The following is a 26610-nucleotide window of genomic DNA, read 5'->3' as shown; positions in this document are numbered from 1 at the left end:
GTCCTTCCTTGGTACCAGGAATAGTCTGGAATAAAAAAACTTGACTCTGTTCTTGTGCAGGTACCTCTTGAATAGCTTTCATGTCCATGAGAGCTGAAATTTGTTTTTGTGCCTCTGCCCTTTGATTTTGTGGCAGGTTTGGCATGCCTCTCATTTTTGGAAGGGTGTGAAAGTGGAATCTGTAGCCTCTGTCTATAATGTTCAGGATCCATTTGTCTCTTGTGACAATATGCCAGTTTTTCGAAAATAATGCCAGTTTTCTGTCTAAAGGTGCTGCCATTAGAGCTTTGCTTGGCATGCAGAGGGGAAAGTCATTGTGCCTGCTTTCTGAATGGCTGTGATCTATCCTCTCCACCTCTTGGTGTAGGTGCTTGCCATTGTCTGCCTCTAAATGATCCTTGAGATTGTCCTCTACCCCTCGGGCGCCTGTATCTACCTCTTTGAGGTCTGTCCGTGGCTGGAAAGGACCCATTTTCTGAAGGCCAGTTTCTACTGAAACGTGGAGGTTGTACCTGTAGGAAATCTTTTACAGTTTGCATTGATCTTGCCTTTTCCTCCATTTTCTTTAATACCTCCTCAGCTTTAACACCAAACAATACATCTTTTTGAAGAGGCGCATCTAGTAATTTAGCTTTGACATGATCTGGCAAGGTTTGCTCTTTGAGCCAAGCATGTCTACGTATGACAGACCCTGTAACAGCAGCTCCACATGAGGCCTCTAAAGCATCAAAACCACATTGCAAGGTATGTTTACCCACTTGTTGTGCACTATGCAACAAATCCTGCACCTCCTTCAAGTCTGGTTGTTCAGGTTGTGTCATTTTGTTTTTCAACTGAGATAACAAAAACTGTTGATACTTTAACATATGGAACTGACAGTTTAATGCCCTCATGGTTAAAGTGGCCGAGGTGTATACCTTTTCCCCCTACCTTTCTAAAGCTCTGGAATCTCTCTCTGAAGGTAATGGATTTTTGGCAGTAGAGGCCTTAATTCCCTTGGGACCCTGTGAAATAGTTTCCGGGTCAGCAGCATGGCTTTTGTATAGGAATTGGTGTGAATCAGGAACCCGGTAATACCTGTCAGGCTTAACTGGAGCTGGTGGTAAAGAATCTGGGTTAAGGCTGGCCTCTGAATACACATCATCTAGTATGTCTAAGACAGGAGGGATAGCCAGAGGCCTGTGCTGAGGGAGCAAGAGGAAATCCCTGAGCCTTTTCTTGGAGTCTGAGTAATCTTGGCCTTCCCAGTGGAAGTGTTCCCTCAAGGTATGCAAGGTTTCCCCAAAAGAATAGTCCTCAGGGGGGGAGACAGAGGAAATGGACTCCTCTACATCAGAATCTTCAAAAGGGGAGTATGAATGTTCCTGGTCTTCAGAATGTTCTGAAGTAATGGAGGCCTGGTCCGAGGAAGGGTATTCCTCCTCCACTCTGGGCCTTTTGTCCGAGGGGGTTTGAGAACCCCTGATAAGAGTAATCAAATCCTCAGCCATTTTGAGCATCTGTTTTTTAGGCATGAGGCCTTGAGAGGGGCCCTGTGGAGCTTGTCTTTTAGTTTGCATGGCTGCTTTAGATTTAGTGTAAGCCTTAATGGAAAAAGAAGAAGAAGGCCTGAAGACACATTGAGAGGTGGCAGGCCTGTCTAAACTCTGAATTTCCCTGCCAAGAGTGGCGTCGGTATCTGTAACCGGGGTGTGGTCCGAGGAGCCTGCGACCTCGGGCACAGAAGACACCACTAAGGAAGTGTCATCGGTAGTCAGGGGCTGCGTAGGCGCCTCGCTGAGAACCGGAGCACCTGTAGTCGGCTTTAGCGTGGTGTCGGTCGAAGTCGCGGACCTCATATGTCGGTCCTTATCTTTGCGTCTTTTACTCAAAACTGGAGTCGGGGTATCCGACGACATAATGTAATTAAATTTTTTGCCAAAATAGTGTTGGGCGAACTCCGCCCTACGCTTAATAGTGCGTTTGTTGAAGCTAGTACAAAAATGACAGGCCGAGACGTCGTGGTCTGGGCCTAAGCAAGGAATGCAGAAGGAATGGAAATCCTTATGCGGTATTTGCTTCCCACATGAAATGCAATTACTAACTTTGTCTGACATCGGTCTGAGGCAAGAAAAGTTTCCCCAACGGGGTACTTAGCTTTCAAGAAGACTTCGGTTGAAAAATATTCGTAATCTCAGGAGCTGGCTGACCGGCACTTGAGAACTGCTTCTGCCGGCACCGCGGCAAGAAAGACTGAAGAAAATGGCGTCGGCTGGTTCTTTTATACCCCTGCCGCACTGACGTCAGGGAAGAAGCGATGACATCCGACGCCAGACCTAGACTTTGGAATTCGGCCGACCAAGGACCCGCCTGACGGCAGGATAACCCCATCTGTTATGACTGCTGCTGTATGCATGATGAACATCTGTGCAGGAGGGGGTACCAGTGTTGGCGCGGCCAGTCTGGAGCAATCAAAATCATCCTTGGTTTGTCCTGTTTGACTTTTAGTAGAACTTTGGAGAGCACAGGCAGTGGGAGAAAGGAGTAGGCCAATAGGTTTTTCCAGCTGAAGGACAGAGCATCCACTTTCCAGGCTTTTTCCAGCTGAAGGACAGAGCATCCACTTTCCAGGCTTGTTTGTGGGGAGTCCTTGTGCAAAACTTGTCCAATTGGTAGTTCTGGGGGGAGGCAAATAGGTCTATGTCTGGGCTCCCCCATTAGCTTGTCAACATGTTGAAAATCCTTGGTTCCAGTTTCCATTTGTGTGGGTCCATGAAGTTTCTGCTTAGTCTGTCTGCCAATGTATTTAATTTTCCTGGCAGGAATTGAGCTTGTAGGTGCACGTGGTAGCTCAAGGCTGTGTTCCACAATGCCATGGCTAGTCTACAGAGGTGGTAGGAATGTGTACCCCTGCTTGTTTATGTACCACATAACCGTGGTGTTGTCCGTCTTTAACATTAGTTGTCCTGGAAGAATGTAGTCCTCGAAGGCTGTCAGAGCATTCTGTACAGCTAACATTTCTTTTTGACTGATATGTAGGTGCATTTGACTTGGGTTCCATTTTCCCTGAATGCACTTCTCTGCCAGATGAGCTCCCCATGCATAGTCTGATACATCTGTTAGGGTTTGGGCGGCTGGGGGTAGTGTGAATGGTAGTCCCTTGTTTTGGTGGCAGGCCTCTGCCCACCACAGGAACTCTAGGCGTAGGCAAGGTATGATAGGAATCATTGTTTCTAGGCTGTGAGAATGTTGACTCCATAGGCTTTTTAGATACCACTGTAGTTTCCTCATATGCAGTCTTGCATATGGAATTAGAAGAATGCAGGAGGCCATGAACCCCAAGGCTTGCAGTATTTGTCTTGCAGATAGCAGGGTTTTTGTGGCCACTTGTTTGAAATAGGTTATCAAATGAATTTGCTTTTCTGGCGTGAGGTAAGCCATCTGGGAAGTTGTATTCAAGCTTGCTCCTAGGAATGTAATTTGTTGACAGGGTACCAGTTGTGATTTCTTTTTGTTTATGGTGTACCCCAGACAAGTTAGAACCCTTTTTACAAACGCCAGATGATTCAAAAGTATGCCCTGGCTTTCTGCCTGAATTAGACAATCGTCCAGGTATGGGTATATTTGAATACTTCTTTGCCTACAAAATGCAATAACTGGAGCCAGGCACTTTGTGAATACCCTGGGTGCAGTAGACAAGCCAAAGGGCAGTGCAGAGAACTGATAATGCGTGTAGCCTGCTTTGAAGCATAGGTATCTTCTGCAAGATTCCCTGATTGGGATATGCAGGTATGCTTCTTTTAAATCTAGTGTTGCCAACCAGGCGTCTTTGCCTAGCATAGGAAGTAATTGGTGAGGAGTCAGCATCTTGAATTTTGGAATCTCCAGAAAGGTGTTTAGAGTAGACAGGTCCAGGATTGGACGCCATGATCTGTCTTTTCTGGGTACCAGGAAAAGTCTGTAGTAGAAACCTTGTCCCTTTTCCTCTTCTGGTACCAGTTGAATAGCCCCCATGCTTAAGAGAGAGAGTACTTGTTTTTGAACCTCTGCCCACTGATTTGGGGGCAGATCTGGCCACCCATTTGGTGTTGGCAATGTGGAAATGAAATCTGTATCCCTGGGACACTATATTTAAAACCCATTTGTCTTGGGTTATGAGTTCCCAGTTCTTTGCATGAACAGCAATCTTTCCCCCCAAAGGGGCGGTCAGAAGATAAGTGCTTGGAAATTTTAAAAGGAAGTCATGAGACTGTTTACCATAGGGGGGATGTCTTGTTATTCCCAAATTTGGAAGTGGAGGCCCCCCACTGCTTAGTTCTGAGAGTCCCCTGGGACTGAAACCTGGGGTTTTTGCTGTGTCTGGGTTTGGCTTGAGAAGACCTGGAAGGGGCAGGAAAGGACCAGTTCTTAGTAGGCCAGTGCCTACTAAATCTAGGAGGTTGCACTTGTAAAAAATCTTTAACAGTTTGTATAGATTTAGCTTTATCTTCCATCTTTTAAGAACTTCTTCAGCCTTGTTGCCAAACAGGCGGTCCTGATTTAAAGGAGCATCCAACAATTTAGCTTTAACATGATCAGACAAAGATTGCTCCTTAAGCCAAGCATGCCTTCTATGCACAGACCCAGTAACAGCAGCCCTGCAAGAGGCCTTTAAAGAATCAAAACCACATTGCAAAGTATGTTTTTCAACTTGTTCAGCAGAATGCATTAAGTCCTGTAAACCTTTATTTTCCACACAGTCAGGAATCAACATCATTTTCTGTTTAAGCAGTCAAATGACATGTTGCTGATATTTTAACATATGAAATTGGCAGTTTAAAGCTCTGATTGCCAAGGTTGCTGAAGTATAAACCTTTTTACCCCATCTATCCAGCGCCCTGGAGTCTCTATCAGAAGGGGTATGATTTTTAGCAGTAGAAGCCTTAATGCCCTTGGGCCCCTGAGAAATAGTCTCTGGATCTGCAATAGGATTTTTGAAAAGGAATTTGTGGGACTCAGAAACCCTGTAGTATCTGTCAGGTTTACTAGGAGCAGGAGGCAGGGAATCAGGGGCCAAACTGGATTCCGAGAAAACATCATCAACAATGTCTAGTACAGGAGGAATAGCCAAAGGCCTATGCTGAGGTAGAAGACGGAAATTCCTAAGCCTCTTTTTTGAATCAGAAAATTCCTGGCTTTCCCAGTGAAAATGCTCCCTTAAAGTATATAAGGTTTCCCCAAAAGAAAAATCCTCAGGAGGGGAAGCAGAGGGAATAGAATTCTCATAAGTAGGTAAGGACAAATCCAGGTCATCAAAAGAGTCAGAAGAAACAGAATCTTGATCAGAAAATTCATAATCAAGCTCAGCCCTAGGCCTCTTGGGGGGTGGGTGGGGGGTTGACTACCCCTGATTAGAGTTATTAGATCTTCAGCCATTTGTTTTTTAGGCATAGGGGCCTGACTATGTGGCCTGGGCGTCGGATTTTTAGACATGGATCGAGATTTAGGCCTTAGTAATGAAGGAGGCGTTGATTTAATATGCAAGTCCGTAGGTCTGAATACACCCTCAGAAGCTGGTGCCTGCACAGCGGCTCAGGACCCATCCAAGGTAGAGACATCCGCGGGTTCCATAGTTGAAGTATCTCGCGGAATACCGGACTCCGAATGGGTCTCAGTAGAGGCCTGCGAATCAGAAGTAGCGGGTATTAGGGGCTGCGAAAGCGCCTCAATGAGTACCGGCGAACTGGTGACTGGCTTAGGAGAAGCGTCATTGGCAGTTTTGGACCTCGGCGGCCTGTCTCTGTCTTTATCTTTGCGGGTTTTTTTTTCGGAATCCCAGTAGTCGGATGGCTAACCAACGACATTTCTGGATAATTAAATAGAGAACCAAAATATTTAGAGGCAAAAATATGCCGACGACAGATGGTTTTGTACTTTATTTAATCAGCGCACTAACAGCAAGGTACTTCATGGTCAGGACCTAGGCAAGGAATACAGTACGAATGAAAATCTTTATGAGGTATTTGTTTTCCACAAGTAATGCAATTATTAACTTTTACTGACATCGGAAGGAGCAAGAAAAAGTTTCCCCAACAAGGTACTTAGCTTTAAGTTGAAGACTTCGGTTCTGAAACTCGAAAACAAAAATTTCAGGAGTCGGCCGACCAGCACTTGCAAACTGCTTCTGCTTTCGGCATCGCATGGCAGGAAAGACTGATGTAATGGCGTCGGCTGCATGTTTTATACCCCTGACGACCTGACGTCATGGAAAAAGGGACAGCAACCGACGAAGGACCCAAGACTTTGTTAATCAGGCCGACTGAGGGCAACCTGCAAGCAGATTACCCAAATGTAATGACTGCAATAGTGAAACACAAAGAACATCCACTGCCATACATTTGGTGAACACTCTGGGGGGCTGTAGTGAGCCCAAAGGGCAGTGCTCGGAATTGATAGTGACTGGCTTCCAGCTGGAAGCGCAAGTTACTCCAGGATGGCCTGTCTATCTTTAGGCAGTAGTACGCATCCTGGAGGTCTATATAGCACATCTAGCCGTCTTTTCCCAGAAAGGGAAAGACTGACTGTAGCATGACCAACCAGAACTTTGTCTTTTCTACTGACTTGTTTAATGTGCTGAGATCCAATATTGGTCTCCAGTCCCCCATTTTCTTTGGAACTAAAAAGAATCTTGAATAAGTTCTGGATTCTAACTGGTCTGTGGGGACTGGTTGGATGACTTTTTTTCTAGCAGCTTTTGAATTTCGGTTGCTGCCTGATTCCTGTGACTGGGTGGAACATCCGGAATTCTTCTCAAGGTTGTGGGAGCATTGGAGAAGGGGATAGCATACCCTCTGGATATAATCCTTTGTACCCATTTGTCTTTTGTGATTTTTAGCCAGGCGTCTGTGTACAAAGACAAATGACCCCCAACTGCCTCCAGAGTACAGTCGTCAGATTTCCCTTCAGGAATGCTGAAAGGGCTTACTGAAGAAAGATTCTCGGTCGCCCTGATTCTGCGGTCCCCCTCTGCCAAGTGGCTGGCATCTTCCATTGTTACCCCGTCCTCTGCTCCTGGAGGGGGATTCACCACGTGTGTCCTGAAAGGCTCCCTGGGTTTTACGGAACCACATTTTTCCACCCTTTTGACCCTTAGGATATGATCTTGAAGGAGTGGAAAAATGGACTCCAATGGCAAAGTGTGTCTTTCCTTCATGCTCCCACCTGGTCAGCGTTTCCTTTACTTTGGGCCCAACCAAATATGAGCCATCAAAAGGGGTGCTGATAAAGGATGACTTGAAAGGTTCCGCAGATGAACACAAGCACATCCAGGAATGTCTCCCAAGGGCAATTCTTGAACCTGCTGATCTGCCTGCTCCATCGGCTGCATATGAAATGAGCCTCATGGAAGAGTTGACTATAGAGTTTAGGGTGGAGAGCTGAGAAGTTACTTTATCGGAGACTCCTGCAGCTACATTGCCCTGGAGAGTATCTCCAAGCTTCTTTAGGAGATCTCTGTAGCCTCGTAAAGTGAGTTATATAATTCAGGGACTGTAGAGTAAAGGTTGCTGATGAGAACATGCGCTTCCCATCCCTGTCCATTGCACGTGACTCTTTGTTAGGTGGTTGGACAGATGTGGACATCTCAGGACATCTCTTTTTTACTGGCCAACACCACAGCATCTACTGGCACCCCCTTGGTCAAGAAAGAGTTGTCCTCTGGTGCTGTGATAAATTTGTTAGGCTTCCTAGGGACAGGTTCCATGGCACCCGGAGACTCCCACGCCTTCCGACAAACCAAATCAAAGAGTTCATCAAAACACGGAGACACCCAAGAGTGGAAGGTCGAGAACCAAAAGCCTTCGTGTACACGGACTCATCAGAAGAGTTAGTGGGCTTCCGGCCACCTCTCTGCTTAAGGACTTTTAGGATGTCTGCGAATAAGACATCTTCAGAAGGTGACAGTAGGGACCCCTCTGAATCATTGAGGCCCATGTCTGATAACACGGACTATTCAGGAGAGTCTAGATGTTTCCTCTTACAGGTCTTCTTTCGTGGTGCCTCCTCAGGATGGGGCTTCTGGAGAGGTTTCCAAAGAGAAAGGTGCGTCCTGTGGGGCGTCATGAGGCTCTGGATCTCTACGCTGTGGGCCACGTGGTGCAGAAGGAGGACCCGAAACTCTAGGGGAAGGAATGATAGGATTTAAATAATGGATGTCCGTGGGGACAATGCTCTCCTCATGACCGCGAAGGCACTCCCCCATGACCAGAGGAGAGCTCCAAAGAACCAGAAGCTCCACCCGGAGCCACGAGAGATGGCTCCGTGGCCGAGGTAGGAGCCAAACTCATCGGAGCCGATGCTCCGAGAGATAGAGTCGAAACCGATAAATGCTAAGTCAGACTGTCCCCCCCCCAGAGCCGACTGTAGAGTGTCGGCCCCCAGACCCCCCCCCCGGTCAGCGCCGAGGTAGTCTGAGCAGTAGGAACCGAAGTCAAAGAAGGTCTCGGCACCATAGGGTTCACAACTATCAGCTCCATACATTCTGGCTCCCAAACCACTGTAGGGGTCGGAGAAGGAATCAAAGTAGGGAGAACTGGTCTGGTTGGATCCAAAGCCAACTGGGTCAGTGGCAACAAAATTTTTGCAAGAGCCGGTGTCCTCAAAAGTTTCTGCATCAAACAATCCATGTCCAAATCCGAAAGACTTCTGGAAGAACGAGATGATGGTGTCAGTGATGCCACAGACTGTAAAATTGGGGGATCGGAGTGTAGGAGACACAGGATCTAAAACTGGTGATCGACTCCTAGCTCGAACTACCGTCGGCCCCGACACAGATGCAGCCAAGATAGAAGTCTGAGTCAATGTTGTCAGTTCCAAGAATTTCTGAATCTTTTTTGAAGGCTCCGAACCATCTGAAGAAGCTTTTCTCAGACTTGGACAAAGAAAATGAAGTCGTCTTTTTTAATGGAGTTTGACCCTTCTCTAAATCCTCAGCAAATGAAGACCAACAAACCCCTTAGTATCAATTTATTCTTTCGCTCTTGAAGCACCCTCAAGCCGAAAGACTGGAAAATGTAACAACTTTCCTGCAAATGCAGGGCTCCTAAACAGTATACACATTCGGAGTGCCAGTCAGTGATAGACATCTTCTTAAAGCACTTTGGAGATCTTTTAAATCCTGAGACCCTGGTCTCCTTGTTATCCTTATTTTGTTTACTTGCCACCCTGTACACAAAATATCAGAAACACAACACAGTATGAGAGCCTTCTACCTTAAAACAGGCTATAAAAAACCTGTAAGAAACAACACTATTTAAGTGTAGAAAAATACACAAACAACCCTCTAACTTAAACAGGTTGTTTAAAAGTCTTTTACTGTATCAACATACAATAATATCAAACACAAGTTATAGCCCTTGAATAAAATGGGCAAATCTCAACAAAAATAAAATTATGCACACACAGTAGAACCTCAAAAAAAGTCTACTGAGGAGAAGAATAAGTGAAAAGGTGCACACACACACACACACACACACACACACACACACACACACACACACACACACACACACACACACACACACACACACTCTCTCTCTAAGCTTTGAAACATGACTATCTGCTCAACTGCTAATCCTAGGGACAGGTTCCATGGCACCCGGAGACTCCCACGCCTTCCGACAAACCAAATCAAAGAGTTCATCAAAACACGGAGACAGCCAAGAGTGGAAGGTCGAGAACCAAAAGCCTTCGTGTACACGGACTCCTCATCAGAAGAGTTAGTGGGCTTCCGGCCACCTCTCTGCTTAAGGACTTTTAGGATGTCTGCGAATGAGACATCTTCAGAAGGTGACAGTAGGGACCCCTCTGAATCATTGAGGCCCATGTCTGATAACACGGACTATTCAGGAGAGTCTAGATGTTTCCTCTTACAGGTCTTCTTTCGTGGTGCCTCCTCAGGATGGGGCTTCTGGAGAGGTTTCCAAAGAGAAAGGTGCGTCCTGTGGGGCGTCATGAGGCTCTGGATCTCTACGCTGTGGGCCACGTGGTGCAGAAGGAGGACCCGAAACTCTAGGGGAAGGAATGATAGGATTTAAATAATGGATGTCCGTGGGGACAATGCTCTCCTCATGACCGCGAAGGCACTCCCCCATGACCAGAGGAGAGCTCCAAAGAACCAGAAGCTCCACCCGGAGCCACGAGAGATGGCTCCGTGGCCGAGGTAGGAGCCAAACTCATCGGAGCCGATGCTCCGAGAGATAGAGTCGAAACCGATAAATGCTAAGTCAGACTGTCCCCCCCCAGAGCCGACTGTAGAGTGTCGGCCCTCAGACCCCCCCCCCCCCGGTCAGCGCCGAGGTAGTCTGAGCAGTAGGAACCGAAGTCAAAGAAGGTCTCGGCACCATAGGGTTCACAACTATCAGCTCCATACATTCTGGCTCCCAAACCACTGTAGGGGTCGGAGAAGGAATCAAAGTAGGGAGAACTGGTCTGGTTGGATCCAAAGCCAACTGGGTCAGTGGCAACAAAATTTTTGCAAGAGCCGGTGTCCTCAAAAGTTTCTGCATCAAACAATCCATGTCCAAATCCGAAAGACTTCTGGAAGAACGAGATGATGGTGTCAGTGATGCCACAGACTGTAAAATTGGGGGATCGGAGTGTAGGAGACACTTGATCTAAAACTGGTGATCGACTCCTAGCTCGAACTACCGTCGGCCCCGACACAGATGCAGCCAAGATAGAAGTCTGAGTCAATGTTGTCAGTTCCAAGAATTTCTGAATCTTTTTTGAAGGCTCCGAACCATCTGAAGAAGCTTTTCTCAGACTTGGATGAAGAAAATGAAGTCGTCTTTTTTAATGGAGTTTGACCCTTCTCTAAATCCTCAGCAAATGAAGACCAACAAACCCCTTAGTATCAATTTATTCTTTCGCTCTTGAAGCACCCTCGAGCCGAAAGACTGGAAAATGTAACAACTTTCCTGCAAATGCAGGGCTCCTAAACAGTATACACATTCGGAGTGCCAGTCAGTGATAGACATCTTCTTAAAGCACTTTGGAGATCTTTTAAATCCTGAGACCCTGGTCTCCTTGTTATCCTTATTTTGTTTACTTGCCACCCTGTACACAAAATATCAGAAACACAACACAGTATGAGAGCCTTCTACCTTAAAACAGGCTATAAAAAACCTGTAAGAAACAACAATATTTAAGTGTAGAAAAATACACAAACAACCCTCTAACTTAAACAGGTTGTTTAAAAGTCTTTTACTGTATCAACATACAATAATATCAAACACAAGTTATAGCCCTTGAATAAAATGGGCAAATCTCAACAAAAATAAAATTATGCACACACAGTAGAACCTCAAAAAAAGTCTACTGAGGAGAAGAATAAGTGAAAAGGTGCACACACACACACACACACACACACACACACACACACACACACACACACACACACACACACACACACACACACACTCTCTCTAAGCTTTGAAACATGACTATCTGCTCAACTGCTAATCAAAAAAATCTGAACACAGCTATCGAACAACTTTTTATATACACAAAAACACTATTATGGGGATAGGGTTTGAGAGAAAAAGGGCCTGTAGAAGGCCAGGTTGCCAAAGTTATATCAAAAGGAAAAAAAGTATAAGCAGTAAACGCGTTAATTAATGTGATAAAAAGCTAACACTCTAAGAGTTATAAAACAGCAAACACAAGTAAATAAAGCCTTATTAATATGAAAAATGTAGTGAAACTTAGCCAGAGCTAGCTTGCGATGCCAGAAACCTTTCAGTGGCAAATGAGATCTGGGGAATGCCCTATGGCATCATGGGATAGGGGTACAGCCATGAGCTAGCTGTAGATCTCAAGCTTTAGAAAACGGCAGAGTCAGAACAGAGGATCAGTTCCGAACCCATCAGTCAAGAATGACGGTGAGATAGGATAACTGCACATTAAAATGTACAAGAATAAAAGACAGTCCCCAAAAGCACAATGACTAGCCCTAGCACACTAATTCTACTTCAATATGTAGAAAATAAATAGTTAAACAGATTTTACAGTTCTCATATAAGCATTAATAGCATCAACTCCCATACAAGGTACATCAGTCCATAAAACATTTTCGTAACATAAAATTATTAGATTCACAGCACAATCACAGCTTTTTATTTCCTTTTTTTTTTATTATTTTTTTTTTTTAAGAAAAATGAACCTGAGGAAAGTTTTCCCCAGCTTGGTGGCAAAAAAGCTCTGAAGCCTCCTGCTGCCCAAACTGTTCTCTTTATGTGGCTCTGCTTGTACCACTGGCAATAGAAGGTCAAGTTGCCCTGTAGCTCCGTAAGTTGGCTAGTGATCTAGTCACAGCTTAGGCAGAATATAAACCAAATAGTTTAGTCTACTGTAACAGTGATCTACTGTTGAACATCAATCTTCATGTTTTTAAATACATGTAAATTGCCTTGTTCACTGAAGTATCTCATAATTAACATACATTTTAGAGATCTACTTACAACCAGAAAACAGCTTATTTCTCTGGAATGTTTCATTTTTAAACTGTAGCTTTCCCACAAAAGTAACCTTAAAAAGTGGGTTATGATGTAAAGTTGAAAATTCCTCCTATGGACCAAGTCTGTGCAACCTTAAGATTTAAATATGTATGTAGAGAAGGTGAGGGCACCCCCACATGGATGATGCAGAGGTGCTTGCCTCTTACTAAAACACTTCCATGAAAGCTATATTTCAGGTTTTATGTTCTGAAGGTGTGCAGTTTGATCTCTGTACATTCAGGACTTCTGTACAAAAGCAGTCTAGAAAAGAAATACTTGGGAGATGCTAAACAATCTGAAGAATGGGCCTATGTAGTCTTGTCTATTCTGAATTTAAACTTCTGAAGGACTTAGTGGAAAATTGTTAATGCTTATCCTGTCAACAAAGTAAAGATATAAAGATCACAAATGAGATCACCTCTCCAAAAGGGACAATAGCCACAAAAGGTTCAATACTCATCCTACAAATAGGGAAAAGACCTACAGGGTAGAAAACGGGTATCGCCCCACTACTTAATGTCCAGTGTCTGCGTTTTCCTTCTGATGGCAGGTTATAGAATGAAACAAACACTTTTTCCAAAACATAAAAGGTATACATAGACAGAAATAATAACTTAATTCAAGAGACATTAACATTTTTTCTGCATGCTTTTTGCATCCCCAGCTACTGACCATCAGCCCCCACTCTAACAAATCTCAACCCATTCATTTCTTATCAATGGCATCATGGCCACTAACTCCGGGAACAGCCAACCACAGAAGGTTATCATCCAGGAAAGTACAAACACTGTTTGGTGCCACAACTTTCTGTGGACTATACATCAACTACAGCCCTTCCCCCACTCCCATAGCAGACAACCTGGGACAGCATACCAAGGGAGTTGTACAGAATCAGTCACTGTCACCACATATTCTCTATCTGCTTCAGCCCACGCCACTGCCCTTCTTCCAGACTGTCAGGGGCTTTCATAAAGCCCTCATCACCATACCTCTCAACTTCTATATGCAAACAATACGGACAAATTCTAAAATAATGGGGGGGGGGGGCAAAGGTCCAAAAATAGGGACAGATTTTACATATTGCTCTTACAAGGTTAAAACGCTGTTAGAATAATATGATTTGTGTTTGCATACATTTTCTGATGGATAATGAAGTCTGAAACTCAAATATATGTCATTATTTAGTGACTTCAATCCTCACTGATTTGCCAGAAAAACACAAATTTCATGATGAACAGACCAAATATTTGAGGCAAAAATCTGGAAATTCTGCAAAAATCTCTAGAGTTGACGGGTATGTTCATCGTATGGGCAGATGGAGCTTTTTCTTTTTAAGCTCAATCACATAGTTGGTGGCTGATGTGGCTACCTGTGTTTGGCCTACTAGAACTTGTGTGTGTGTGTGTGTGTGTGTGTGTGTGTGTGTGTGTGTGTGTGTGTGTGTGTGTGTGTATACATGCTTCCATGCATACACCAATGAGAGCTAGCATCAGTGCCTTGGCAATCTAAAGCACCAGTCTGTGCTGCTTCATTGAAGCCAGCAAGCTTCCAGTCACTGGCTGCAGAATGCAGCAGGTAACAGCAACCACTAATCCCTCCTACCAGGATGAGCGAATCAGCAATGGCCATTCACTTCCACCCTCATCTGGGTTATGTTTACAGAGTTCTACTTCTCTATACCACAAAGCCAGACTGAGGCATGGCTTCTAATTTAGCTACTTATTTGCTCCTCTCAGGACTGTGTCCATTGGCTCCACTATCAGCACTCAATCAGCCCATTTGTTCTGAAGGTACGTCAGCCTGATAATCTAAGCAAAAGTCCTACAGCCCACTGGTTTCTGCCAAGAAATTCTGACAGGCCCTCCACTTCCAGCAAGAGATGGGTGATGAGAAACAGGCCAGCTTGCTGTTATGGGGGGGGGGGGGTGCCTTCTCACTTGGCAGTGACTCTGCCCTCTGAGCTCTACCACTGCCATCTTCAAAAGGGAAATGTGCCTCCGTATGGCAAGGTCCCCTCAACAACTGCAGCGAGTGCATCATGTTACAGTGCACCTGGCTGGATCAGACTCTACTACACAACACCTAGTGCTCCTACTAGGTGTCACCCTGGTGACTAGCCACAGCTGCCTTCCTCCTCCTATGATGGGCATGCTGGCATTGGCCTCTCAGTCAAATCCCAGCCTCAGATACCTAAAGGTGCCCAAGATACTATTTAAGCGAAATTTAGACTCTAGCTGCCTGAGCCACAGTCAGGGCTTTATCCCCCTACCCACAAAGGTTTTGAAACTTGACTTCTACTTTAACACCTGTTTCTCTGTTAAAAAATACAGTGAAGAAAAAAGTTATCATCCCAGCCCTTTCTTAAATTACTTCCATCTCCTTGGCTTTACTTTTACTCCCAATTCCACCCATAACTACCTACTGCTACGTACCTTACATTTAGAATCCTCCCCCAAGCTCTTGGTGGTGGGACATGAGAGCTATCTTGTACAGAAAACATCACAAGGGAAGTTTACCTACATGCATGCAAAGCAAACTGACCCTTCCTGATCATAGCTAATACACTGTTTCTTCCCTGGATTCCAGCACATGATGCATAAACAGAAGGGGATCCATATCAGGGTCTAAGTTTTGTACTACTCAGACTTATTTCTGAGCTCTGTTTTTACAAACTATTAACAACTATGCTGCCTGTAAACTTGCCAACAAAATCCAAATGCACTGTACTACACGGAAAAAAAAAAATGATCTTATAATGGCTTACCTAAGCTGTGTTCCACTTTCAAGACCACACAATTTTCTTACAATTTTTTGACAAAACCCATAACACATGAAAAGGACGGCGTTTTCCGATATATTAGCCAAAAGTGCAGGTGTGGTACCCTGGTAAAGTCCTCTAAATCCCACTTGTCGAAAAGTACTTGTAAAACAGTCCAGAAATCCTTTGTATAAGGTAGGGAATGTCTGCATCTTCACTTTTGATGTATCAAAGGGCTGTCCTATTAGCACACATGCAATGCCACCTGGAAAATAAACAAAGGCAAGTGCACTTACAGTCATATAAAGAAAGAGAAACATTTGCTCCAGTGATATTATTAAGGAAATGTAATCGCATTCACATCTGCAGTTCCATGCAGCAAAGTAAAATAAGGACAATGTGTATCCTGTACTAAGAATGCTTATACTCAATATGCTTCACCACAGTTGGCAGTGCAAAGAACAAACTGCTTATTATCAGACATCGAAGTACTGCCCTGAACACGTAGTCTCACCAACTGCAGATGTCACTCAGTGTTGCTGATGTGCAGCATTCCCACTAACCAGCTCTTGCTGTTTACACTACCTTTTACACCGAAATCAATGAGAACTTGGACAGGTGCAGTCCCTTTAATTTTCATAAAGAATAATATATATTGCCATCATCAGTTTTATGACCAACCAAAACTGCTTACCATAATAACGACTTGCATCAGTCTCCAGTTATTATTTACTCATCCATCCATTTGCCTACTGTGCGAGTCTGAGCAAGTCATTCAACTAGGCAGTGCTGCCAAGTTGCACCTGAAAGGGACACTTGTATCCAGTGGGATAACCCATTTAACAATTAAAAAATAATAAAAATAGTATAAAATTAAAAAAAAATACTTAACATTCCTTTCAGAACTCCTTACTTGGATTTGTTGAACATAACATAAATGTACAATGAAAAAGATGGAAATCAATACACCTCCCCTCTAAAAAGTACAATTGTGGACACATCACAAATGTGTACACATCACAAATGTAGATGTTCAAGTGTATTCACTCTTGCAGTCATTACATTTGGGTTATCTGCCTGCAGGTAGCCTTCAGTCGGCCTGAATATCAAAGTCTTGGATTCCTGCGTTGGATAATGTCTCTTCTTCCATGACGTCAGGTCGTCAGGGGTATAAAACATGCAGCCGATGCCATTACATCAGTTTTTCTTGCCCCGGATGTCAGGTGCCCCCATAATGGGATGTAATTCTGTGTTAGGTCACACCTCCAACAAAAAAGCAAATACACCAGGAAAGCTGAAATACACTAAATAAGAAGAAAAGTATAGCCAAGAGAAGTCAGGGGGCTGAAGGGAGGGTAACCAGGACTGCAACAGTGAATACACTCTAACATCTACATTTATGGTAAGTGTATACAACTGCACTATGTTCTTCGTGTTTCACTGTTGCAGTCATTACATTTGGGTTGATTCCCAAAGCTAGAGAGCATTAGGACCAGCTATTAAGCCCTGCAAGACTGCAGTGGCAAAACCAGCTCTGGATTTAGAAAAAATAGGCAAGTGGTAATGCTTGGTGAAGGTATGTACAGAGCTCCAGGTATCAGCTTCAAGGATGTCCCTGATAGGGACACCTCTGAGAAAGGCTGTAGAGGTAGATGCAGCCCTGGTGGAATGTGATCTTATCCCCTGTGGGGTAGGTTTTCCATGGTGCTTATAGCAGAAATGAATGCAATGGGCTATCCACTTAGAAATGGTTTGCTTTGAAATGGCCTTCCCCTCTGCCCCAGCTGCAAAGCCAACTAGCAGCTGTTCAGATTTTCTGAGAGGCTTAGTCCTGTCCAAATAAAATCTAAGTTGCCTGTGCATGTCCAAAGAGTGCAGTATTCGTTCTCCCTTGTTTTGTGGATTTGGGAAAAAAGTAGGCAAATGAATGGACTGATTAAGGGCCACACTAGACACCACCTTGGGCATAAAGGAAGGATTGGTCCTGAGGGACACCCTGTCTGCATGGAAGATGATGAAGGGCTCCACTGCCATGAGGGCCTGTAATTCAGACACCCTTCTTGCTGAAGTGATGGCTAGAAGGAAGGCTGTTTTCCCAAGAAAGGAATTTCAACTCTGCAGTTGCAGCTGGCTCAAAAGGAGGTAGAGTGAGCTTTTCCAATACAAAGTTAAGGTCCCAGGCTGAAGTAGGGGCTCTCCTGGGTGGTCTTAAATTTTTGGTCCCTCTGAGGAATTGCTGTAGCAAGGGGTGAGAGAAGAGTGGTGGTTCAGTATTATAATGAGCTGAAATGGCAGAGGCATGAATTTTGATTGACGAAAAGGAAAGGCCCTTATGGAGCATCTCTGTTAAGTACTGAAGAATATGCTGTAAGTTGGGCACCGCTGTGTTCATACCCTGAGTCTGCTCCAGGAACAGCATCTTTTCCATTTTTCAGCATAGGATTTTCTAGAACTAGGCCTCCTTGCCTCCAGAATGACATCTAGCACCTGCTTACTGAGGGATGTTAATGGAGAGCTCAAGGAATTAGCCAGGCTGCAGAGTTCAGGGTTTGAATTTGAGGGTGCAGAATCTGGCCCTCCTGCTGGGACAGCAGGGAAGGGGACTGAGGCAGGTGCCATTGTTCCAGCAGTGACATACTGCGCAAGAGGGGGTACCAGTGTTGGCGTGGCCAGTCTATTGCAATCAGTAATGGCCTTGGTTTGTCCTGTTTGATCTTTAGCAGAACTTTTGAGAGGAGAGGCAGAAGGGGAAATGCATAAACTGAGAAGGTGAATGACAAGGCATACACTTTCCAAGCTTGACTGTAGGAAGTCCTTGTGCAGAATTTGTCCAATTGGTAGTTCTGGAGGGAGGCAAACAGGTCTATCTCTGGATTCCCCCATTTGTTTCTCAAAAGGCTGAATATCTTTTGTTCCAGTTTCCACTCATGTGGGTCCATGAGATTTCTGCTTAGGTCGTCTACCAGTGAATTTAGCTTGCCTAGCAGGAATTGAGCTTGTAGGTGCACTTGGTAGCTCAAGGCTGTGTTCCACAGAGTCATGGCTAGTCTGCAGAGAGGGTACGAGTGGGTTCCCCCCTGCTTGTTTATGTACCACATAACAGTGGTTTTGTCTGTTTTTACCAGTAACTATCCTGGAAGAATGTGGTTCTTGAAGGCTGTCAGGGAATTCTGTACAGCTAACATTTTTGATTGATATGCAGGTGCATCTGACTTGGGTTCCATTTGCCCTGAATGCACTGCCCTGTCAAGTGAGCCCCCCCCCCCCCATCATAGTCCGATGTGTCTGTTGTTAGGGTTTGGGCGGCAGGGGGTAGAGTGAATGGGAACCCCTTGTTGTGGTAGCAGGCCTCTGCCCACCAAAGGAACTCTGTCTTTATGCAAAGAATGATAGGAATCATTGATTCCAGGTCCTGAGAATGTTGACACCATAGGCTTTTTAGATACCATTGTAGTTTCCTCATATGCAGTCTTGCATATGGAATTAGAAGAATGCAAGAGGCCATGAACTCCAGGGCTTGCAGGATTTTCCTTGCAGATAGCTAGGTCTCTGTGGCCAGTAGTTTGAAGTAGGCTGTCAAATAAACTTGTTTCTCTGGTGTGAGGTAAGCCATCCGGGAAGTTGTGTTCAAGCTTGCTCCCAAGAATACAACTTATTGGCAGGGTACTAGATGAGATTTAGTTTAGTTTATGGTGTACCTCAGTGAGGTTAGAAGTTTCTTTACAAATGTCAGATGTTTTAGTAGCATGTCCTGGCTTTCTGCCTGAATTAGACAATCGTCCAGGTATGGGTATATTTGAATATTTCTTTGCCAGCAAAATGCAATGACTGGAGCTAGACACTTTGTGAAAACCCTGGGCGCAGTAGATAAGCCAAAGGGAAGTGCAGAGAACTGATAGCGCATGGAGCCTGCTCTGAAGCGTAGATATTTCCTGCAAGATTCCCTTATTGGAATGTGCAGGTAAGCTTCCTTTAAGTCTAAGGCTGCCAACCAGGCATCTTTGCCTAGCATAGGAAGCAGCTGTTGAAGTGTTAGCATTTTGAATTTTGGGATTACCAAAAAGGTGTTTAGAATAGAGAGGTCTAGGATAGGACGCCAGAAGCTGTCTTTCCTGGGTACCAGGAAAAGTTTTGAGTAAAAACCTTGCCCCCTTTCTTCTGCTGGGGCAGGTTGAATAGCCCTGCTACTTAGAAGAGAGAGAGGACCTGCTGTTGAGCCTCTGCCCCCTTATTTAGGGGTAGGTCTGGCCAACCGTTTGGGGATGGTAAGGTGTGGAAGTAGAATCTGTATCCTTGGAAAACTATATTTAAAACCCATTTGTCCTGGGTAATGAGTTCCCAGTTTTTTGCATGCAGGGCGACCTTTCCCCCTAAGGGAGCAGGCAGTTGAGCAGGGCTTGGAAGGTTTAAGGTTAAGTAATTGTGACATTTTTCCATGGGGGGGTGTCTTACTACTTCCAGCTTTGGAAGTGGGAGCCCCCCACTGCTTAGGCCTGTGAGTACCTTGAGACTGTAGCCTAGGTGGTCTGCTGTTCCTGGGTTTGGACTGAAGGCCTGGAACAGACAGGAAAGGACCAATTCTTAGAAGGCCAATATCTGCTAAATCTAGGAGGCTGTACTTGCAGGAAATCTTTAACAGTTTGCATAGATTTAGCTTTTCCCTAAATCTTTTTCAGGACTTCTATTTTGTTACCAAACAGGCGGTCTTGGTTTAAGGAAGCATCCAGTAATTTAGCTTTAACATGATCTGGCAAATTTTGCTCCTTAAGCCAAGCATGCCTTCTAAGTACAGACCCAGTGACAGCAGTCCTGCAAGATGCTTCTAAAGAGTCAAAACCACATTGCAAAGTATGTTTACCAACTTGTTCAGCAGAATGCATTAAATCCTGTAATTCTTTATTTTCAGCACAGTCAGGAATCAACATCATTTTCTGTTTAAGTAGTGTGGTGGTGGTGCTGCGGTAGCATTGTTGCCTCACAGTAAGACGCTGTCCGATTCGATTCTCAGCTAGAACGTCTTCTGCGTGGAGACATGCGTGAATGGGCGTACCTTTGTTGAAGGTTGTGCATCAGGGCTGGTGTAAGACGCTGTCCGATTCGATTCTCAGCTAGAACGTCTTCTGCGTGGAGACATGCGTGAATGGGCGTACCTTTGTTGAAGGTTGTGCATCAGGGCTGGTAACTCGGCAAGTAAAAATCAACTACCAATCATTAGCGGACCGGAGTTCCGCTGTGCCGACCCCTAATCGGGAAAAGCAGAAAGACACAGCAACAACATAATATGCTGCTGATACTTTAACATATGAAACTGGCAGTTTAAGGCCCTAATGGCCAAAGTAGCAGAAGTGTATACCTTCTTACCCCATCTATCCAAGGCCCTGGAATCTCTATCAGATGGGGTAGGGTTTTTGGCAGTAGTAGCCTTAATGCCTTTAGGTCCTTGGGAAATAGTCTCTGGGTCCGCAGTAGGATTCTTGAAGAGGAACTTTGTGGGAGTCAGTTACTCTTTAATACCGGTTAGGCTTCCTGGGAGCTGGAGGCAAAGTGTCTGTCCTCTACAATGTCCAGGTCAGGAGGAATAGCTAATGGCCTGTGTTGAGGGAGGAGTAAGAATTCCCTAAGCCTCTTTTTGGAGTCAGAGTAGTCCTGGCTTTCCCAACGGAAATGCTCCCTAAGACTGTGCAAGGTTTCACCAAAAGAAAAAGCTTCTGGAGGGGAGGAATCATCTGCATCGGAATCCTCATAGGTAGATAAGGGCAAATCCTGGTAATCAGAAGAAACAGAAATTTCAGAATCCTGATCAGAAGAAATAGAAGGAAAATCAGTTCTAGGTCTCTTAGAGGGGGAAGGCTGGCTTCCCCAAATTAAAAAAATAAGGTCTTCAGCCATTCTAAGCATTTGTTTTTTAGGCATATGGGCCTGATCATGCGGTTTGGATGTCTGTTTTCTAGGAGTGGATCAAGTTTTAGGCCTTGATGAAGATGGCGTTGGTTTAAAATGCAAATCTGTAGGCCTGAATACACCCTCAGATGCCGGTACCTGCACAGCGGCTCCGGACCCATCCAAGGTAGAGACATCCGTAGGTTCCATAGTCGAAGAAGCATCTCACGGCATACCGGACTCCGAATGGGTCTCATTAGAGGCCTGTGAATCTGAAGTAACGGGTATCCAGGGCTGCGAAAGAGCCTCACTGAGTACCAGCGAACTGGCAACTAGCTTAACGGATGTGTCATTGGCAGTTTTGGACCAATGCGGTCTGTCTTTATCCCTACATTTAGAATATCGGTAGTCAGATGGCATACCGAAGCCATTTCTAACAGAGTACCAAAATAATTTGCTGTGAAAATAGACAGACGAATTGTTAGAGGGTTGAATAAGGCACAAAACCAACAGCGAGGGATGTCTTGGTCTGGGCCTAAGCAAGGAATGCAGTACGAATGAAAATCTTTATGAGGTATTTGCTTTCCACAGGTACGACAATTGTTAACTTTTACTGGCATTGGTTAAGAGCAAGAAAAAGGATCCCCAACGGGGTACTTAGCTTTTTTCGAAGACTTCGATTCTGATACTCGAAAACGAAAATTTCAGGAGTCAGCCGACTAGCACTTGCGAACTGCTTCTGCTTCAGGCACAGCGCTGCAAGAAAGACTGATATAATGGCGTCGGCTGCAAGTTTTATACCCCTGACGACCTGACGTCATGGAAGAAGAGACAACATCCGACATAGGAATCCAAGACTGATATGCAGGCCGGCCGAGGGCTACCTGCAGGCAGATAACCCAAATGTAATGACTGCAACAGTGAAACAGGAAGAACATCTGAAGAAATCTCAAATCCCTCTTTCAATGTTGTTTACAACCATGTCATCACAATCTTTCACCACTGAACTCAGTTTATAGGGAGTCTGGTTGGCACAAATATGTACACAGATAAGGAGGTGCTCTGGCCTAGTATACAGACAGCAACTTGTTGAAAATGTTTGTTCAATCTCATGGTCAAGTTCATAGGTTCATACTAGGCTATCTGCCCTAGGGCATTTATAAGCCTAGCCAGAGTATGTTTGGCTTTCGCCAGCCATTTTAAATTAATTTTGCTATGCCCTTTTTCGAGGTTAGTATACTGTGCCTCTGTCTAACAGTGACACAGAAGTGATACCGGGGTAAACCTACGATCTCCCATCCACTTATCAAGATTCCTCTTGAAAAGAGTCAATGAGGGACTCTGCCTAACCTGGACTGAAATTTTATTCCAGAGTGAAGGGAGCCTCTGGGTTATGAATCTGTCCCTCCAGCATGTCCGATTTATTTCAGTGCTGAGGTTCAAGTCTCTCGAGCGTGTAGCTCGATGGGATTTGGATTTTTTGAGGTGCAGCATGTCCCTTAATTCTGGGTTGGACATGGCCTTATACGTCAGGCACAGGTCACCTCTGAGCAGGCGGTATGCCACTGAGTAGAGCTGGAGTTTCTTTAACCGGGCAGCATATGGCATCTGTTTGAGCCCTTTGATCCTCTTGGTGAGGTACTTTTGGGGTCTTTCCAGTTGCTGCAGGTGTTTGGTAAGGTACATCCCAAAAGGGCATTGTACTCAATTATGGGCCTGATGAGGGATGAGTAAAGAGGCACGATGACCTCCCCTAACCTAGATGTGAATCCCTTCATGATTAGGTGGGCTATATAAAATGTTTTTCTAACAACTTTGGCCACGTGGTTGTCAAATGAGAGATTGCTATCAACTTGGGTCCCCAGGTCCCTAATTACTTCTTCTGTACTTAATGGATTACCACCTATGTGGTAATTTGTGGGCACTTTGTTTTGCCAAAGGGGATGACTATACACTTTTTGGTGTTTAGCTTGAGGCCATGGCTCTGGCACCAGTTGTCTGTTTCTATGAGGCCCTTTTGGAGGATGCTTGTGTCGGCTGGAGAGTCGATTATGGCCCAGTTTGCAGTCATCTGCGAACTTGGTCAGCCACAGTCCTTCCATGTTGGCCTGTACCTCCAAGAAATATATACCAAACAAGAGAGGTCCCAGGACTGAGCCTTGTGGGACGCCACTTGTAACTGGTTTGGAGTCTGACATGGCTCCAGCAATTCTAACCATGTGGGTTCTGTCCTTGAGCCAGTTTGCAACCCATCTAGTGACATAGGGGTTTATATTTAAGCTGGTGATCTTATCTATAATGCCCGAGTGGGGTATTGTATCGAAGGCTTTTGCGAGGTCCAGATAGGCTGTGTGGACCACCTTCCCTTCGTCAATGGCCTTGGTGACTATTTCAAAGAAGTCAACCAGGTTTAAGAGGCAGGATCTGCCCTTAACAAAGCCAAACTGGGTAAGATCCAGTGTCTGTAGGTCCCCAATATCTTTATTTATGAGGTCCATGATGATCCTTTCCATAGCTTTGCAGACCAAGCTAGTCAGGCTTATGGGGCGATAGTTTCCAGGGTCCGTTGAGGCACCACCTTTGTGGAGAGGGACCACTGTTGCGGTACGCCACTCTTTGGGTACATATCCTGTAGTAAGGCTGAGATTGAACAGTAGTTTTATGTTTGGGTTTAGCTCTTCTTGGAGTTCATGTAGGACGCAGCCTGGGACACCGTCTGGTCCCATTGATGCTGTGTTTTTTGCTTTGGAGAGGGCGGCTCCCACCTGAGCATCTGAGATGTCAGGGGGGCAGCACTCTGCTGGGATAGATATTTGCCGTTTTGGTGGGGAGGGGGGGGAGTAGTTTGCGCTGAACCTGTCAGCTAGGATGTTGGCAATGTCTGTGGGATCAGTGTATTGTTTGTCATTTTGGACTAATTCTGAGCATATCTGGGAATTCCCACCCAGGTTCCTAACATAACTAAAGAAAGCCTTGTGATTATCCTTAGTGTCCTGTGCAATTTTCTCTCGAAGCTGGCCTTTGACGATTTTATGAGTGCCCTTAGTTTTTTGCTAATACTGATCAGAGATGCCTTCCCTTTTTGGGATTTTGGTCTATCCTGTAGTAGCTTCCTCCTTCTATTGTATAGTTTTGTTTATGGCTGGGGTCCACCAGACAGGTCGTCTGCCTTTGGAGGATTGGGTCTTGGTTTTATTTGGGATTGCATGATCCATGCAGTCCTGAAGGTGTTCATAGAATGCATTTATAAAGGATTCCGCGGTCTGGGCCGTATTTTCCACAGGCCCGGGGGCTTTGAAGGATTCCACCTCGGTTGTGAGGCGTGTGAAATTTGCTTTAGAGAAGTTTTTCACTGTGGTTTTCTGGGCAAGGGGTGGGGTCGGGATGTGAATATCCAGTGAGATCAGTTTATGGTCTGATCTTACCAGTGAGGGATACACTTCTGGTCTGGAACATAGAGTCCCCATGTTGGTGATGATCAGGTCCAGTATGTTTTCCCCTCTTGTGGGAGTGGTAACAAGTTGTTCCATAGCATTTGAGTTTATGAATTCTAGGAACCTTTGGGCAAGGGTGTTGGAGCTAGAGTAATGCTCCCAATCTATGTTTGGGTAGTTGAAGTCGCCCAATATAATGGTGTTCGGAGAGACCTTCATATTTTCCAGTGTTCTCAGGAAGGCCGAGTGGGGTTCCTGGGTTTGGGAGGGTGGTCTGTAGCAGGCTATAAACTGGAAGGCAGTTTTACCCACTGTTAGTTGCACATGGATAGTCTCTGATGCTTCGTGCTTTGCCACCAACCTGGAGGTGTGGGTATCTTTGATGAATATCGATACTCCCCCTCCTTTTGTGGTTCGGTCCAGGTTTTGGGGCCGAAAAGCATGGTATGAGGTATAACCTGGTAGTGCTGGGGTGCTCTCGGGAGCCCTGAACCAGGTTTCTGTTACTGCACAGATATCGATGTTCTCCATGCTAAGGAGAGTTTCGAGTGCGTGCATCTTGAGGTTTAGACTTCTAGCGTTGAGTAGCATTACTCTTAGTTTCTTATCCCTTGTGATACCTATGGAGGTGGGTTTGTCTTTTTAGCCTTGCCTAAAAAAGGCACTATGGGGGTAGCAAGAGCCTTTGCCAATATCCGAAAGCCCAAGGGTGACAGGCGCAAGCCGTCCCTAGCAAAGCATCGTGGCTTGTTGTGCATATCATCCCAAGCTGACAGGCATTGGATCCCCTTTGAATGACACCAATACTTAAGCCAATTGTTGAAATTGTTCATCTTGTCTTCATACTGTGGCATCATTCTTGGTGAGGGTAAGATGCTACTCAAGGTCAGGGTCATACCAGCCTGGGCTACATGCTCAGAGAGCTCCTCTATGTCTCTTTTCATGTAGTCCAGGGAGGTACGTCTCAGGTCATTCACACCAGCATGGACAATGACTGAGTCATATTTGTACTTGCCTTGGAGTGACCTGAGTGCTTGTGTTATGTGGTGGATCCTAGCTCCAGACAGGCTGCTCACCGTGACCTTCTCCTTGTTCAGCCTGGTGAGCGGGACGTCAGTGTGCCTGACGATAGAGTCACCTATTACAAGTGTATCAGGTGTGTTGTTTAGCCTTAAGGGCTGTGACTGTTTGGCACACTGGCTTTGTGAGATATGTGTTGCACGTGGTTTTTTTTGGGGTAGCGGTTGCTTGGGTGTCTGCTTTGGAGGTCTCTGCTGCTTAGGCAGCTGTTTATTTAGTGCCTCCTGCGTTTTGTGTGATTATGTGTTTGGTTTGCTGTCGTGGTAGGTCTATGTGAGACTGGAATTGTAGTGAGTGTGGTTTCCTTCTCCTCCTGACTGGTTTTGCCAGTACTGAGTTGAGAGAGCTTAGCCTCCAGTTTGGCTATATGGTTGCATCTCTCACATGTGTTGGAATTTGTTGGGAGGAGGAGAGGGTTGTCTGTGTACATGAGGCAGTTGTAACATTGCCTCAAGATTCCCATATTCACCAGCTGGACCAGAGAGGAGATTGACAACTGACCTTTGGACATGCTAGAATAATATTGGGAATTCCTTTATAATTGAAAACAAGGGCCAATGGGGGGCGAGGGTGTAGTGCTTTTAATTTTTAGTGCTGACTTATAATTGCTTTAGTGAGCAAGTGCCAGGTAACAAGTGCAATGTGTTACAGGTAACTTAAATGCAAAAACGACAAACAGTAACTTCCTTTCAAGCGAAGCAAGGAAATAAGTACAGTAAGCAATGCAGATATCACTAGGGATCCACAGAAGCTGAGAAGCTGCGTTTTAGGTGGAATTAGCGTTCAGGAAATAACAAGCATACAAACAAAGCTAGATTCAGCAGGCCTGGATCTAGTCTATGCTACAGCAAACAAGGTGTACCAATTTCAGTAAGCTACAGTTCAAATATTCAGGCACTATAAACCTTTAACCAGAAATTCCCAGCTCAGAAGGGCAGAGTCCAGC

General features: G+C 45.1%; 1 protein-coding gene across 2 annotated transcripts in view; it reads right to left on the bottom strand.

Annotated features, from left to right (window-relative positions):
- Positions 1–26610, bottom strand: part of SLC25A15 (solute carrier family 25 member 15) — a 423035-nt gene that overhangs the window by 274865 nt on the left and 121560 nt on the right. For both annotated transcript variants that reach the window (XM_044071660.1, XM_044071659.1), the window contains exon 3: positions 15277–15535. In XM_044071660.1, coding sequence (XP_043927595.1) covers positions 15277–15535 — 259 coding nt within the window. The remainder of the gene's footprint in view (positions 1–15276; positions 15536–26610) is intronic.

Source organism: Protopterus annectens, chromosome 5.part0 (genome assembly GCF_019279795.1).
Source record: "Protopterus annectens isolate FY-2018-M chromosome 5.part0, PAN1.0, whole genome shotgun sequence".
Taxonomy (NCBI): domain Eukaryota; kingdom Metazoa; phylum Chordata; order Ceratodontiformes; family Protopteridae; genus Protopterus; species Protopterus annectens.
The sequence above is the reverse complement of the archived record's forward strand: the minus strand, read 5'-3'. Positions and strand labels throughout refer to the sequence as shown.